Raw genomic sequence first — 14,181 nt, 5'->3', positions numbered from 1 at the left:
TATATTACTAATGACAACGTCAGCCTCCGCACACAGACTAGAAACCGTGCTTGTATCTTAGCCCTGTTTGATGCGGGCAGAGTATCGAGTAGTTCTTCAACGCACTCTAACTTTGAAATAATGAAACAAGCCTTTTCTTTCCTTTTCTGAATTTGTTCGCCCGGATTTTCCCAAGAGCTCTTGATTCAAGCCATGTTCCCCAGATTTTCCTCGGGCCAACCGAGCCCGTCGGTGCTGGTATCATCCTTCTGTTTCTCTAAAAGCACGCCTAATTCTGCCAAAAGCTTATGTGCTATAATCCCCTGGTGTTCATCAAATGTAAGATTATTGACAAACATTGGTTTCTTCCTCTTCTCATTTGGTTACTATCATGAATAATCATCACAATCTTCACCAAATGAGAAGAGGAAGAAACCAATGTTTGTCGATAATCTTACATTTGATGAACAACAGCAGCTTGCATTAACAGATTTACAAGCCTTGGTCAATAACCTTGCATTTGATGAAGAAGAACAGGTTGATTCAATTTCGTTCATCAATAACCTTGCATTTGATGAACAAGAAGAACAGATTGATTCCATTGAGAGATGGTGGATTAGGGTTTTGGAAAGAAGAAAATACCTTGAAATTTTAAATAGATACGGTTGTTTTTTTCTAAAGCTTCCAAAAGAAGCTTTTATTTTTTGAAAAAAAATATATAGTAAGTAAATGTGAAGAGCTTGTATTCATGACACATAAGCAGACAACCTCTATGGCTGACACGTGTTAAGAGGCTTTGCATAAAAAAGAAGGCCAAGACTCCACTAGAATTGGAGATTAAGAGAATGAAGGTATTGCAAGGTGTGGCCGCTGTGAGAACTTGTACTAACTAGGCAGGTTTAACGTGTGTGGTCAAGATTCATTTGTAACTACCTAAGCAATATTTATTTGTACCTTATGCATTAAAATAGGTAGGAGAAGAACAGTATAGAAATGTGAGATAACAGAAATCTCTAAATTAATATATATATATAATAAGAATAAAATTATATAAAGTTATAAAAATATAATTTTTAATGAGAACAATAGCCTTTATTAAAATATAATTTTAATAAAAAATATTATGATTTAAAATGACTTAAAACAAGCATTGTAAGTCTGCAAATCGATCTTCAAAGTCTAATATATTTCAATATTTTGTTTATTTACTCTATTATTTCATATATTAATCAACTACCTGTCTATTTTTGTTCAAGAATCGCATCTCTCCAATCCAGTGCTTCGAATTGCTAAGGTATGTTTTACTTATCTTTGTCATTGGTATTATGTTTTGGATTCGATTTTGAATTTTGTATGGGCAAAATATTCTAAAGCAAAGACAGTTATGCTATTGACACCTTTCTCACTTTGTTGGTGTTTGTTATTTTTATAGTTGTAATAAGATTTCTAAACCTTTGACCTCTTTTTATTTTGCAGGAAAGGAAGAAATATGGACAGTATTTCCCAACAGTTATAGGTGAGCTATCAGGTCATTTCAGTTAGCCTACTGAATTACAAAGAGTGGTTTGAATGTGGTATCTCTGATCTCTGATTCATGTTCTGTCAAAAGCCTCAATATGGCTTCCAACAATCTAGGCCGTCGATGAGGGATATTATTCGCGACCTCTCAGCTGAGACGTGAAAAGCCAAAAGCAAGAAGATCTCAACTTGAACCTTTGGAGAGGAAAAATTGCTTTACATGAAAGAATTAAACGAGCTCCTCGCAGCTTCAGAAGAGCTATTCTCTAATATTGAGAAGAGAGTCCTGCGGGTTAGTGTAAATCACAAGTACCCTTTGTCACAAGCGGCCCGAGCCAATTCAGACATGGATAGTAAAAAAAAACGCAGGTTCTATAGTGTTGTTACCTTGAGTACTAATATGATACCTAATGCCCAATTATTTTGTATTTTGAGTTCTTCTGTGGAAATAAATTTTCCGGTTACGTTTTCTATTTCTGACTATCAGTTGATATGTCGGTTACTTAGACTGGACTTTACGCTTCGGTTACAAATGAAGGCCTGTTTGTAATGTTTGAAGATAATTTTTGATATTATAATAAACTTTCTTCCATTTGAGTTTTATATAAACGCGCTTTTTGTTAATGTTTTTAGTGCCGGGGTCTCAGTAGCGGTCTCTCTATCCCCTTTGATAAATGAAATGCTCGTAAGCAATCAATAACTCTGCTATGATCAGTAGGATTTTACTAGATATTTTTGTTTGTTTATAAACAATACTAGAACGTATCTGGTCTTTTTCGGAGGAAAAAGACCAATTTAGCCTTTTTCCTCCAAAAAATAAAAATAAAAATAAAACAAACAAACATTTATATTCATTTATATCAAACCTGAAGAAAAATAACATGTAACAACAAAGTATAATGAAACTGCACAATAACACACATTTTTATGAAAATCACTTAGGCATTGTCGAAAAAATATTACTTATTTGGTATCAACACAATGGAACCCGTTGTTTTCCGACTCTCAAGGTCTGAATGGGCTTGGACCGCTTGCGATAGAGGGTACTGGTTGACCCGAACTCGCAGGGTCCCCTTCTCGATATTAGAGAATACCTCATCTGAAGCTGCAAGGAGGTCGCTACGTGCTTCTGTGTAAAGCAAAAACTGTGGAATGGTAAAAAATACCGATTTGTATGTAAGGTGCCTATACGTTAGCTCGGGTTCTCCAGATGCCATCCCAAACGAAACCATGTATCCACACGTCTTCACACACGCCAACGATCCCTTCATAACCACAAGTAATTAATTAATTAATTATGAGATTAAGTTTTGTTACAACTTTTAGTTACCTCAAATGTGGCTTTCCCAATAGAGTCATAGGCTACATCAACTCCTTTTCCGGATGTGATTTCCATAACGCGATCAACAAAGTTTTCTTCGTTGTAGATAATAACATGGTGGCATCCGTCTTCCTTCGCTTGAACCGCTTTCTCTTTTGTTGAAACGGTCCCAATAACTGTAGCCCCAAGCGCGTTCGCCCATTGGCACGCCAAAGATCCCACACCTCCAGCCGCCGCATGGTAAAGTATTGTATGCCCAGGTCCAACCTGGATATAGCCAAATGGTGGTTATATATACTTTTTAAAAAAGTTAGAGAAATTAATTGATTAAAAGAAAATTCGAATTACCTTAAAGCAGCTGCGGACTAGCACTTGAGCGGTTAATCCCTTAAAGATGGCAGCGGCAGCTATGATAGGATCGATAAATGGCGGTACTTGTACTACTCTTTCAGCTGGAAGTATTTGTTCTTCAGTGTACGCGCACACTGGGAAACCGGCATATGCCACAATATCTCCAACCTTACAACTGGTGACTTCTGGACCTATTGCTATTACAATTCCAGCAGCCTCCATACCTTCATTTTGATAGTAAGTTAATTAACTTAAATTTTAACCAATATTAATCATGATTTGGATAATGAATTAAAACTAATATACCAGGTGTGTAAGGTAATGGTGGAGAGTAACCAATAAGTAGACCTTTGCGCATATAAACGTCTAGATAGTTTATTCCAATCGCGATGTTTTTCATTTTGATTTCTCCGGTTTTTGGTTCTCCTAACTCCACATCATCTAGTTTCATCATCTGTACCATCAACTCAATTACATTAATAAGCAAACACTAGCAAGAAGCCAAGAATCGGAGCCGAAATTGCTTGAATATTAACTATTTACACAAAGAAGAAGACTCATACCTCAGGGGCTCCATGTTCATGAAGTCTAATTGCTTTAACCATTGTAAATCTGAATAATTTTTGTGAATACTGGGAATTGGTGATGACTCGATCAGATATAGTTGTTGCTAGCTAGGACTATATGGTCTCAGTTCTTGGAGTATCTTTATGGCATTTTGCAATGTCAATGTCACCTATTAATTACTTACTTATAGTTTATGTTATAAGAAAACTGATTTTTTGCAACTTGTACTTTGTGAAATGAATAACTAGCTTTCTGTTGTGATGTGTAAGGTTATTTCATTCTTCGTATCGAAAAATTTGGTACGAGTATTGGTACATGTTTTTATTGATTTTTGGTATGGGTACAATCGGGTACTACAAGTACGGGGGTATACATATATATATATATATATATAGGGGAAGGTTCATGTACATTTTAATATTAACATGAAAACGTAGGAATCAATACCAATTTAAAAAAATATGAAAACGTAAGAAACAATACAAACTACAATAGTAATCTACATGAACAGTTATTTATAATAACAAAGAAAAAAACCTAAAATTACAACAAAAGAATCAAAAATTAAGAACAAAATAATAACAACAAATACCAGCATATACTTATAACAGCAAAAGAAAAAATCTAATAATAACAACAAAATATAAATCAGCAAATATTTTTAACGTCTCATAATAAAAAATTAGCAAATACGAAAATAAAATAACAGCAAACACCTATAAAAGTAAACCTACTAATAACAACAAATTGGTTCTCACTATTTTCATGTTAAGAATAAAATGTATTTGATCATGTTTATATATATATATATGGATATATGTATTGTCCCGAGCTCAACCCTACCCTCTACAAGTATCCTTTGCATATATGATATCATAATCACTAATTTATAGAATTTATAAACATTGAGAACTCAAGCATTCACAAACTGCCTCATCAGCTTCCAAAATTCTTTCAAAAACACCCATTTTTTTACAACAAATCTTCACAAACCGCCACATGATCACGTACTTCTGCAATTGACCTGCTTTTGGAATTGTGATATCGATTGAAATGGGGTGTAATCATCCATTTTTATGTTGAAAATGGATGTTTTAATGAGAATTGTACAGTATGGTAATAATAAATGGTTGAAGGTATGTGCTTTATTATTTCTATTTATTAGTTATTAAAAGAAATTCTAGCTATTAAAAGGCCGTTTTTTAAATAAAGAATTGTATTCTTGATTAAGTCATTAAACCATTGGGGCTATTTGAAATGGGGCCCACCTCACCTCGTCCGACATTGGTTCTGATTTCCGGACTTATGCCACGGACTTCTAGCCCACATCAACCCTCCTCCAACTTGGTCTCGCCAGTGCCACGTCTGACTGACAACACCCGCAAACCTCTTATTGTCGGTGCTCTTATACTTATAGTTTACACATATATATTTCTTTAGGTTATATCACATATCATTATCACCTCGTTTTATTTTGTGTTGCGTGTAATTGAATATTTAAATTTGTGTTAAATGTCATATCTTATATATTATGTTTCTTTTAATGTAATAGGCTAATAGTTAGTATGACAATTGACAAAAGAACACATGAATGGAACACCTACAATTCAAGTGTCATCCTCCATAAAGCCGCCAAGTCGATAGAGTTCAAAACATCCTTTTTTTTTCCTTTTTTGAAAGGGACTATGATTTTATCATACTATGCCGGCCGATATATGCTTCTTTTATTGGTACAAGCATATTGTCATAGTACATGCATTATTAATATGGCCTCCAAAATATTTAAAGAAAAAATGTAAGTTTCATTGGTAATGCAAACACCAATTACCTAAATTATATTACTAAAGGGATCATAGCCCTGCTTGCGGTGTGCACATATGATATATATATATGTGTGAACCCTCGGGTGGGCAAAAGTGAAATTGCACTAATTTTGACGTTATTTTACTAATCTCGTGAAAATAACGTTAAAAGTGACGGACGGTTAATCAGGCATCATGTAGTGGCGTTGATAGCTGAAAGATAAGGGTACATGCACCGATCAGCCAGTGTCCCGATGATTGAGTGCTATGTGCCTTATGTCCAAGGCTTGATGCAAAACTACTATCGAGCCGGGGGTCTCACCGGAAGCAGCCTCTCTATCCCTATGGGGTAGAGGTAAGGCTGCCTACATCTTACCCTCCTCAGACCCTACCATAGCTTTGCTATTGGTGGGATATACTGAGTACGATGATGATGATATTACTAAAGAGATCAAGAACAATTTGAAAAAAAAAATCAAAAATATATATTTTTTAATTTCATGAGTTCCACATAACAATTTATAAAATTATAAAACAATTTTTATGACATAAAACTAATATTAAACTTGATCTAAATTTGTTATAGAAAATCTAATACTTTTTTTTTAAAAAAAAAAAAGCTAAATAGTGTACAAATGTACGTTTCTAATAACGGATTTTGTAACTTAAAACAAAATTTTCAATTATATAAAATTAATTAGCATGTGTTATGAAAACAACATTTGAGGGATATCAGGAAGACAGGAATCATGATAATGTTATTATGGTTCGCTACGGGCCTTTCGTTTTTATTCTCATGTATTCGGATGAAACTAAAGTACCTTTTTGTGGGCTAGCTAGTTTCTCAAGGCAGGCTTGAAAAGGCCTAATAAGATTATGGGTTACTGGGTTAGGACTTAAGAAGACGTGACTCAATGGGTTTTTCCATAATGACAGGCTTCCTCCTTGATAGTGTTATTATGTGAGTCAGCTCTATAAAGTTAAAATTAGTATGAATTATTAACATTTTTATCTCAGGAATATCATATATGGTTTCGAACGCTATATAAAAAAAGACTTAAGAAAACTGAAACGACATGTTTATTTTCATCTCAATGCCCATAAAATATCATAAGTTTTCAAAAAGGTTTGCCGTTAAGAAATTACAAAAATAAATTATTGCCTTGGATGTAAGAAAGTAGACTTGTGTTTTGACCATATATCAGCCCAACTTATTTTAAGTGTAAACGATATATAATATATTTGGTTTATTGTATGTGTATTCGACATATAATAACAGAAACCCATGGGCATACCCGATACCAAAAGCTAGTTACCCAACGAGTTTTGTGGTTACGACCCGAGTATAGAACAATTTTTATAATAGGGTATGGGGCTATGATTTCTTAAACACGTCTCTACCGCTATATCTATTATCTAATCAACACTACAAACAAATTATTTCTCAAATATCTTTGATTCTCCACTTAAAATTATTCGTGTATTAAAAGTGTTTGATTTTACATAGTGTTGAAAAGCTCTAGCAGTGAAAAATGAGTTTATCCAAGCCCGGGCTCTCCTCAATTAATATACGAGAGCTCGAGCTTGACTCGTTTTGAGCTCTATATCTAAAGCTTAATTGTCATATTATTTTATATAATATCATATCATATCATATTATACTTGAGAGAATTACGGTTTTCGTACTTGTGGTTTGACAAACAGAGTTAGTTCGGTCAAGTTTTTGCAAGTAAAAACAAAACGATTTGACGAAACAATAAATTTGAAACTACCGGACTTAAACAACAGATTTAGTCAAATCACAAGTAAAAAACCAGAGTCCTCTCTTTATATTTATGAATATTCATATACTCCCTTTTGACCCGAAAAAGTAGTTGATTTTTGACTTTACAAAACCTTTCACTAGATCTCTATCGAACATCCTCATTTCAACTACTAACAGCTTCATTATACAAACGATAATAATATCTTTAAATTTGTGGGTCTTATCAGATATGCAGAGAAACCCAGATTCAAATCGAAGTTTTATATAATTTACTATAAAACGATTACAATAAAGTGGCAGGCAAACGGGCAACAAGCTGCGCCGCAACCCCTTTTGAACAGCAAAGCCAATCCTGCTAAAAACGAAGCTTTGGGACCTAGAAGCTGAAGAGGTTCCGTGTACGACGCGCTGAACCCTACTCAAGGGTGACGGTGATGATGATTCTCAGTCAACTTTGGCTTCTAATTTCTTCATGGATCAAGTTGGACAAGTTGTTGTTACACTTAAACCAGATGTCTTATCTTGGAACTCAACGGAATCCACTTCAAATGTTAGTTTATATTCTTAATTCAATACATGAATTTGGTTTGTTTCGTGCTCATACTTGTTTATAGTTAATATTAATCCTACAGTTTTTTTTAGCTCAACACATTCAGATCACTTCAAATTAAGGGTGGTAAATGGGTTGGGTCGAAACGGGCCGTGGGTTGAAACGGATCAATTAAAGAAAGGGTTTTTTGGTTCGGGACGGAACGGGTTTCAGGTCAATTTTTTTATTTATTTTAGAACGACGACAACGGAGAAAAAATAGTTTTTTTTACCTTTTTTTTTAATTTATAGTTTGAGTTATGATTTTTTAATTTTTTTCAAGTGACCAATTTGACCCTTTTAGTTAAAAAATCTGACCTAAACCAGCCCATATAATTTTCAAAGCAACTCAAACTTACCCATTTGAAATGTTTTGGGCCAAGATTGCCACCTGTATTTGTACCAGAACACAACCCATATGTTTATTGACTATCAAAACTAGTCAAACAGGTGACGAATTGTCGGGTTGTAAATGTGTCAAAAACAGGTTGGCAGGTTAACCTTATAATTATAAAATATATGTTTTTTAACCTTTTATTTTATTTTTAAACGGGTTTAGAATGGATTAAACAACCTATTTAATGAATTAAACGAATTAAACATGACAACCCGAAACATGATTATTTTCGTGTTGTGTCAGTAACTACTACACATAAGTATGCAATGTTGACTTTATGCTTTTGTTCTAATTTGTCTTGAATAAACAGGAGGACAGCTCAAGTTGTTTAGGAATACTATATGCTTCCAAAACCGATACTTTTATCAATATTTCGGAGGTTTATGCTGTTGAGTTCACTGATTAGGGCTTCGTACATGAAAATGCAGGATGCTTGTCGGGTCATTTATCCGAGGTTTGTTTGTCGTATCAATCGATTTGGGTAACATGTTAATATGGGCTATGGTTCAAACAAGTCAATGGTTTATGGTTCAAACGGGTATATAGTACTAGTCAAACGGGCCAAGATTCTTTCACTAAGTAAAACTAGAAGTGAACAGATGAGCGGGCCATATTGTTTAGTAACAGGTCAACATGAATTAAGTAAAGCGACGGGTCAAACGATTAGCTGTAGTCAAGATGTTTGGCCCGTTACAGTTAAATATTCATTAAATTCGACACCTTTTATGGGCCTACCTTAAATCCGTTTAGTTTCTTGCAGATATACAGGTTCAGAGTGCACGGTGTCCAAATGTCAAAGAGTCAACCTTCTCGTTTGACTCCAGTTGTTTACACTTTTGGTCATGACAACAAGCAAACATGTAAAACATGGGTTAATCAATTAAACACGTTGCTTGGCATGGAAACCGACAGGCCTAAGAATCTTCTGGTATGTTTAATAATTAGCTCGTCACTTACTCTTAATGACGATCGTTTTCTTATTTTTTTATAAATCTTGGTTAGGCTTTTGTTAACCTGGGGAGTGGAAAAGGAAGCGGGCGTCAAATTTGGGAAAACGTTGCTCCGCTCTTTTCTCAAGCCGATATAAAAATAAAGGTACCTCACAACGTTTGTGATAAATAAAGGCGTGTGTTCAACTATTTTTTGGTTTACTGAATTCATCTTGATAACTTTTATTTTATAGGTTATTGTGACAGAGCGCGCAGGTCATGCTTTCGATGCAATGAGTTCTATTACAAATATGGAGCCTGCTTCATATGATGGAGTTGTTTCTGTTGTAAGTTTTGTATTTCTAAACACTTTATAAAATAATTCTTATAGGGATTTGTTTTTTTTTAATTTATATATATATATATATATATATATATATATATATATTGTTATTTGAACTTTATTATATCTGATGTGATTCAGGGAGGTGATGGTCTTTTTAATGAGATTCTAAATGGTGTTCTGTTGTCAAGGCATAAAGCTCCATATCCGCCGGTCACACCGGACCATGGTCAAACAGTTGATACCCATAATGCCATAGTTGACCAACCGCTGCCTTCTGGTGAGGATGAGTCACCTCTCTTAAGTTCATCACTTGATGAATCATCACAGGTTCCAAATATTTGTAAGTTTTTGCAGAACTTAAGGATGAAGTCCTTCTTATATGTGATTTAAGTCTCCAAAATTGAAGTTTTTTTATTGTTAGTTTCTGAAAGTCTAGGGATATAATCAGTCAAACATTTAGTCAAAGGACTTATTGATGAATTCTGCAAAAGTCTATTTGGTTTTTTTCAACTCTAATGATATACATTTATTTTTCTTAAAAGTTATACATCATAAAAAATTCTAATATACTGAATTATAGGTGAAATTATTATTATTATTATTATTATTAACTTATGCATAATTTATGGAAAAAAAATTATAATTATAGTTGATGGGAAATAAGGTGTCATATTATGACATTATATGCTAACAATAAATATGATTGTCCTTTTTGGTCATTTTACCATATCCTATTTTGATTCAATATTACATAATCTTCTAACAAGACCAAGATCCCGAGATTTCTTTCCCGAATGATCGATTTCGCTTTGGACTTATTCCTTCCGGGTCCACCGATGCTATTGTCATATGGTAATTTTCATGTCAAATGATTTTATATAATTTTAATTTTTAACCATATAATGTCAAGAACTTGATATTCTATTGTCTTGCAGCACAACTGGAGCTCGGGATCCTGTTACATAAGCATTGCAAATTATTACTGGTAAAAGAATACGCCTGGATATAGCTCAGATTGTAACATGGAAAACATCACAAATATCCAAACACGAGCCTCGTGTACGATATACTGCTTCGTTTGCTGGGTAGACTCTTAAACGTTTTTCCTCGTGTGATGTAATTTCTTTTTTTTGTAGTTTTCTCAATTACATTTATCATTAATTATTTTTTGGGTATATTTTTAAATTTTATTTAATGTTACTAGATATGGATTTTATGGAGATGTGATCAAAGAAAGCGAAAAATATCGATGGATGGGGCCAAAAAGATATGATTATGCAGGAACAAAAGTGTTTCTTAAACACAGGTAGTGTTTAATGTTTACAACTGTTTTCGCGGTCATTATTAATACTTCAAAACCTGACCCTTTTGTTTTTATGGTCATACGAGGCAGAGGTAGCGTTTACGAAAGTGGAACCAGAGAAAACCGATACACAGGCCAACCGAAAAAGATTAAAGACATGTTGGGGCCTACCAAAGGACCCCAAAAGGGTCCCGTGTCGTGCCAAGTGTCACATTTGTAACGCAAATCAAACGATGGACCCACAACAAGAATCAAAGCTGGTTACAGTTAAAGGACGGTTTCTTAGTATTGGTGCTGCGGTTATCTCGTGCAGAAATGAAAAGGCGCCTGATGGCTTAGTCGTTGATGCGCATCTTTCAGACGGGTTCTTGCATCTTATTTTGATCAAAGACTGCCCACGCGCTTTTTATTTATGGTATATTTTTAATATATTTTAACTGGTCAAATGGTTAAACATAAAATAAAATAAAATAAAATAAAATAAAACTATTTTATCTTTATTTACGACGTGTAGGCACCTAACGCAACTAGCAAGGAAGGGTGGAAATCCATTGAACTTTGATTTTGCGGAACATTATAAGGTACAAGTTTTCGTTACTTTTGTTGTTTAATATAAACCGTCTTCTTTGTTCATGTGCAATGTCGGGTTAATTTTTTGTTTATTGTGTAGACGACAACGTTCACATTCACTTCATTTGGGGAAGAGAGCGTGTGGAACGTTGATGGTGAGGTTCTTCTGGCCCACAAACTATCTGCACAAGTCTTTCGCGGGCTTGTTAATGTGTTTGCTTCTGGTCCTGAAACATAGTTTCATCGATTGTGAAATGACAGTAGTACCCTTGTATTACTATCCTATTTGGATATTGTGTTATAGAACAATAATTCACATGGTAAAAATTTAAGTCAGCCGGTTTTTGCCAAACCAACAAAACGGATAGTTTTCAAGTTCTTAAATCGTTAAAATTTAAAAGGGTTGATTTTAAAAGAGAATAAATGGATAAACAAAATTCAAACTCAAGTCATGTATATGAAGATTATTATCAGCCTTGCATCACTATGCATAGTTTTGAAAGATATAGGCCTAGGGTATACATGCAAATGTTATAAAGGGTTGATTTTTTTTACTTCCGTTGACTCTTTGGTGGTCAGAGTTGACCAGGAAGTCAAAGGTAGTCAACGGGACATTTTCAGTCAATGGATTTGGTAGTTTAATAGGGGAATTAAACTAAAACAAAAACTGACGATTTTATTATATTTTTTCATATAAACCAAACTTTCGGTTTGATTTTGCATGTAATAAAATAAATAAATAAATAAATAAAAACTGAACCAGAACCGAATTTATAAATTTTCCATTCTGTATTTTTTATTTTAAGTTATTTATAAGAATTAAATAAATAACATAACCTAAATATTAAATGTATAAAAATCAACTAATTATTAATTAACAATAAGACGAGTAAAACTGAAAAAACCGAACCAAAAGTAACCAAAGCCGAACTGTTTTAAAAAACACGAAAACCAAAATTTTGGATCAGTGAAGCTGTGAGGCTGCTGATTAAAACCTTTACATGATAACGTTGGTTTTAAATTCCCTTTGGAGATATATTTTGTAGAAGATATCACTTGTGTGATAACAATTATAACTTTATATTTTTATATTTACCTGATAACTAATCATCTAATACAACAAATTCAGTTAACCTAATTCCACCATTAAAACCAGCTTAGAAACACCACTTCAGTCTTCAAACCATCACAAAATGGTAAATAGGAGAGCCAGAATCAAAAAAACCGGAAAATCTTGCTAAAGGACGTTATGGTGACGGGTGTTTGCCATTGTACTTTGGGGGATCTCGAGGCCATCTGCATCTGGTGGATACCGCTTGTCATGAATCCCGTTTCTATCTAAATGTGTATGAGATGCTAGAGGACCATTCGGGGTGGTTTGTCAAGTACAAAGTACGGCTTGATGATCTTCCGGGTTTTTGTCAAGATATGATCATGAGCTACCAACATCCATCAAGCCCTCATTTTCACAAATTTAAAGTCATTGATGTTGTTAGAGGCCAAGAAGATAAAAGATACATTCATGGTGTTGAGATTATTGACGAAGATCGTAAGGTACAATATTCGGGATAGGAGTTTTAAGCAGCTATTCAATCGGGCTTGTCCTAGTAGAGCGGGACACACAGAAGTTCATCGGTATGTCCAATCTTTAAGTTCGTTCTAAACGACAATAATACAATTTCTAAATTGCGGCCAACCTATGTGTGAATTGCCGTTTGCGTATGGTTCGTCATTTGATATCTTTCTTATAGAGGTAAGTTTTTAGCTTGAAGAAGTTAAGTGTTTGATATAATGCTTTATTAACTTGGGTTTGTGTTTTATGAAATATCAATGCTTTATTGCCTATGAAATCTTATTTGACATTTAATTCATGGGTACTTTTTCGCATGTTTCTACACTTACTAGATTGATTCATTGTAGATTATGAGAATTATATACTAATGTTCATCACGAAACCGAGTTTGTTTCACCACAGAGTACAAAGATTGTCTACAGTTAATCTATTATTGGTTTTCATTCTCTACTGGTAACTAATTGAGCGAAACTATTAACTCGAGACATTTTTACAATTCGTTTTGCTGAATGTTATTTTGATGAAACGATATCTGTAATCTTAGAGCGTAAACAAAATAGTTCTAAAAGGGCAAGAATTAAGTTGATATAGATTTGCAGTATCTCATCTTGAGTCTCTTTAATAAGGATTACGACTCGTTAGTTACGTGCCATTACAATTCAAAAGGTATACGGTTGGTTTAGCCTTGATCAATCTTGTTAAAGTTTTGTTTAAAGTTTAGCTAAATGTTAATTCTGTAACTAGTAGGTTGAGTATGGAAATACTATTATTAATTAACCTACCAGTGCATTGCACCTCTTTGCAAACTAACACGACGTTTAAAACACAATTCCGACGACCTTTAACTAGGCTTACCATGATCATTTGTAATAATCTCTTCTGGGAATCATTTCCATCAAATCGTTAATTATCTAGAGGTTCATACATGTTTGATCTCTATTGTTTCATGTTCAATCGATCCGATTAAGGGCCATCAATAATGTTCTAACTTCCCATGATGCATATTGTCACTTCTTCCACATTGTACATGTGTATGGGTACATGCGCGAATGCAAACATCATAGAGTTACTAGATGGAATCATGGATACAAAAATAGTTACAAAATCACATATAGTGGCTTTAAACAAACACAAATGAATAACGAGATTCATTCATGATTACAAAGAGTGTT

The 14,181-nt window shown here is 33.9% G+C and overlaps 1 protein-coding gene and 1 pseudogene across 2 annotated transcripts; one reads left to right on the top strand and one right to left on the bottom strand.

Annotated features, from left to right (window-relative positions):
• Nucleotides 1-2,298: 2,298 nt before the first annotated feature.
• LOC143626913 (uncharacterized) lies at nucleotides 2,299-3,856 on the bottom strand. The gene is made up of 5 exons (XM_077096848.1): nucleotides 3,733-3,856; nucleotides 3,476-3,623; nucleotides 3,167-3,393; nucleotides 2,828-3,085; nucleotides 2,299-2,762 (listed from the first exon to the last, which is right to left on the bottom strand). The coding sequence occupies exons 1-5, from the start codon at nucleotides 3,772-3,774 to the stop codon at nucleotides 2,457-2,459; spliced, it is 981 nt and encodes a 326-aa protein (XP_076952963.1). The 5' UTR covers nucleotides 3,775-3,856; the 3' UTR covers nucleotides 2,299-2,456.
• A 965-nt stretch (nucleotides 3,857-4,821) lies between these two features.
• LOC143625743 (ceramide kinase-like) lies at nucleotides 4,822-11,744 on the top strand (annotated as a pseudogene). Its single transcript, XR_013152326.1, has 13 exons — nucleotides 4,822-4,872; nucleotides 7,728-7,853; nucleotides 8,599-8,742; nucleotides 9,049-9,216; nucleotides 9,291-9,383; nucleotides 9,472-9,564; nucleotides 9,702-9,903; nucleotides 10,331-10,415; nucleotides 10,499-10,648; nucleotides 10,768-10,869; nucleotides 11,015-11,281; nucleotides 11,381-11,447; nucleotides 11,537-11,744. The product of XR_013152326.1 is annotated as a ceramide kinase-like (transcript).
• Nucleotides 11,745-14,181: the final 2,437 nt, after the last annotated feature.

The sequence above is a fragment of the Bidens hawaiensis genome, unplaced genomic scaffold, assembly GCF_021521415.1.
Source record: "Bidens hawaiensis isolate Kalapana, Puna unplaced genomic scaffold, B.hawaiensis_p1.1 tig00000458_1, whole genome shotgun sequence".
Classification (NCBI taxonomy): domain Eukaryota; kingdom Viridiplantae; phylum Streptophyta; class Magnoliopsida; order Asterales; family Asteraceae; genus Bidens; species Bidens hawaiensis.
Note: the sequence above shows the minus strand (reverse complement) of the source record. Positions and strands in the feature narration are given on the sequence as shown.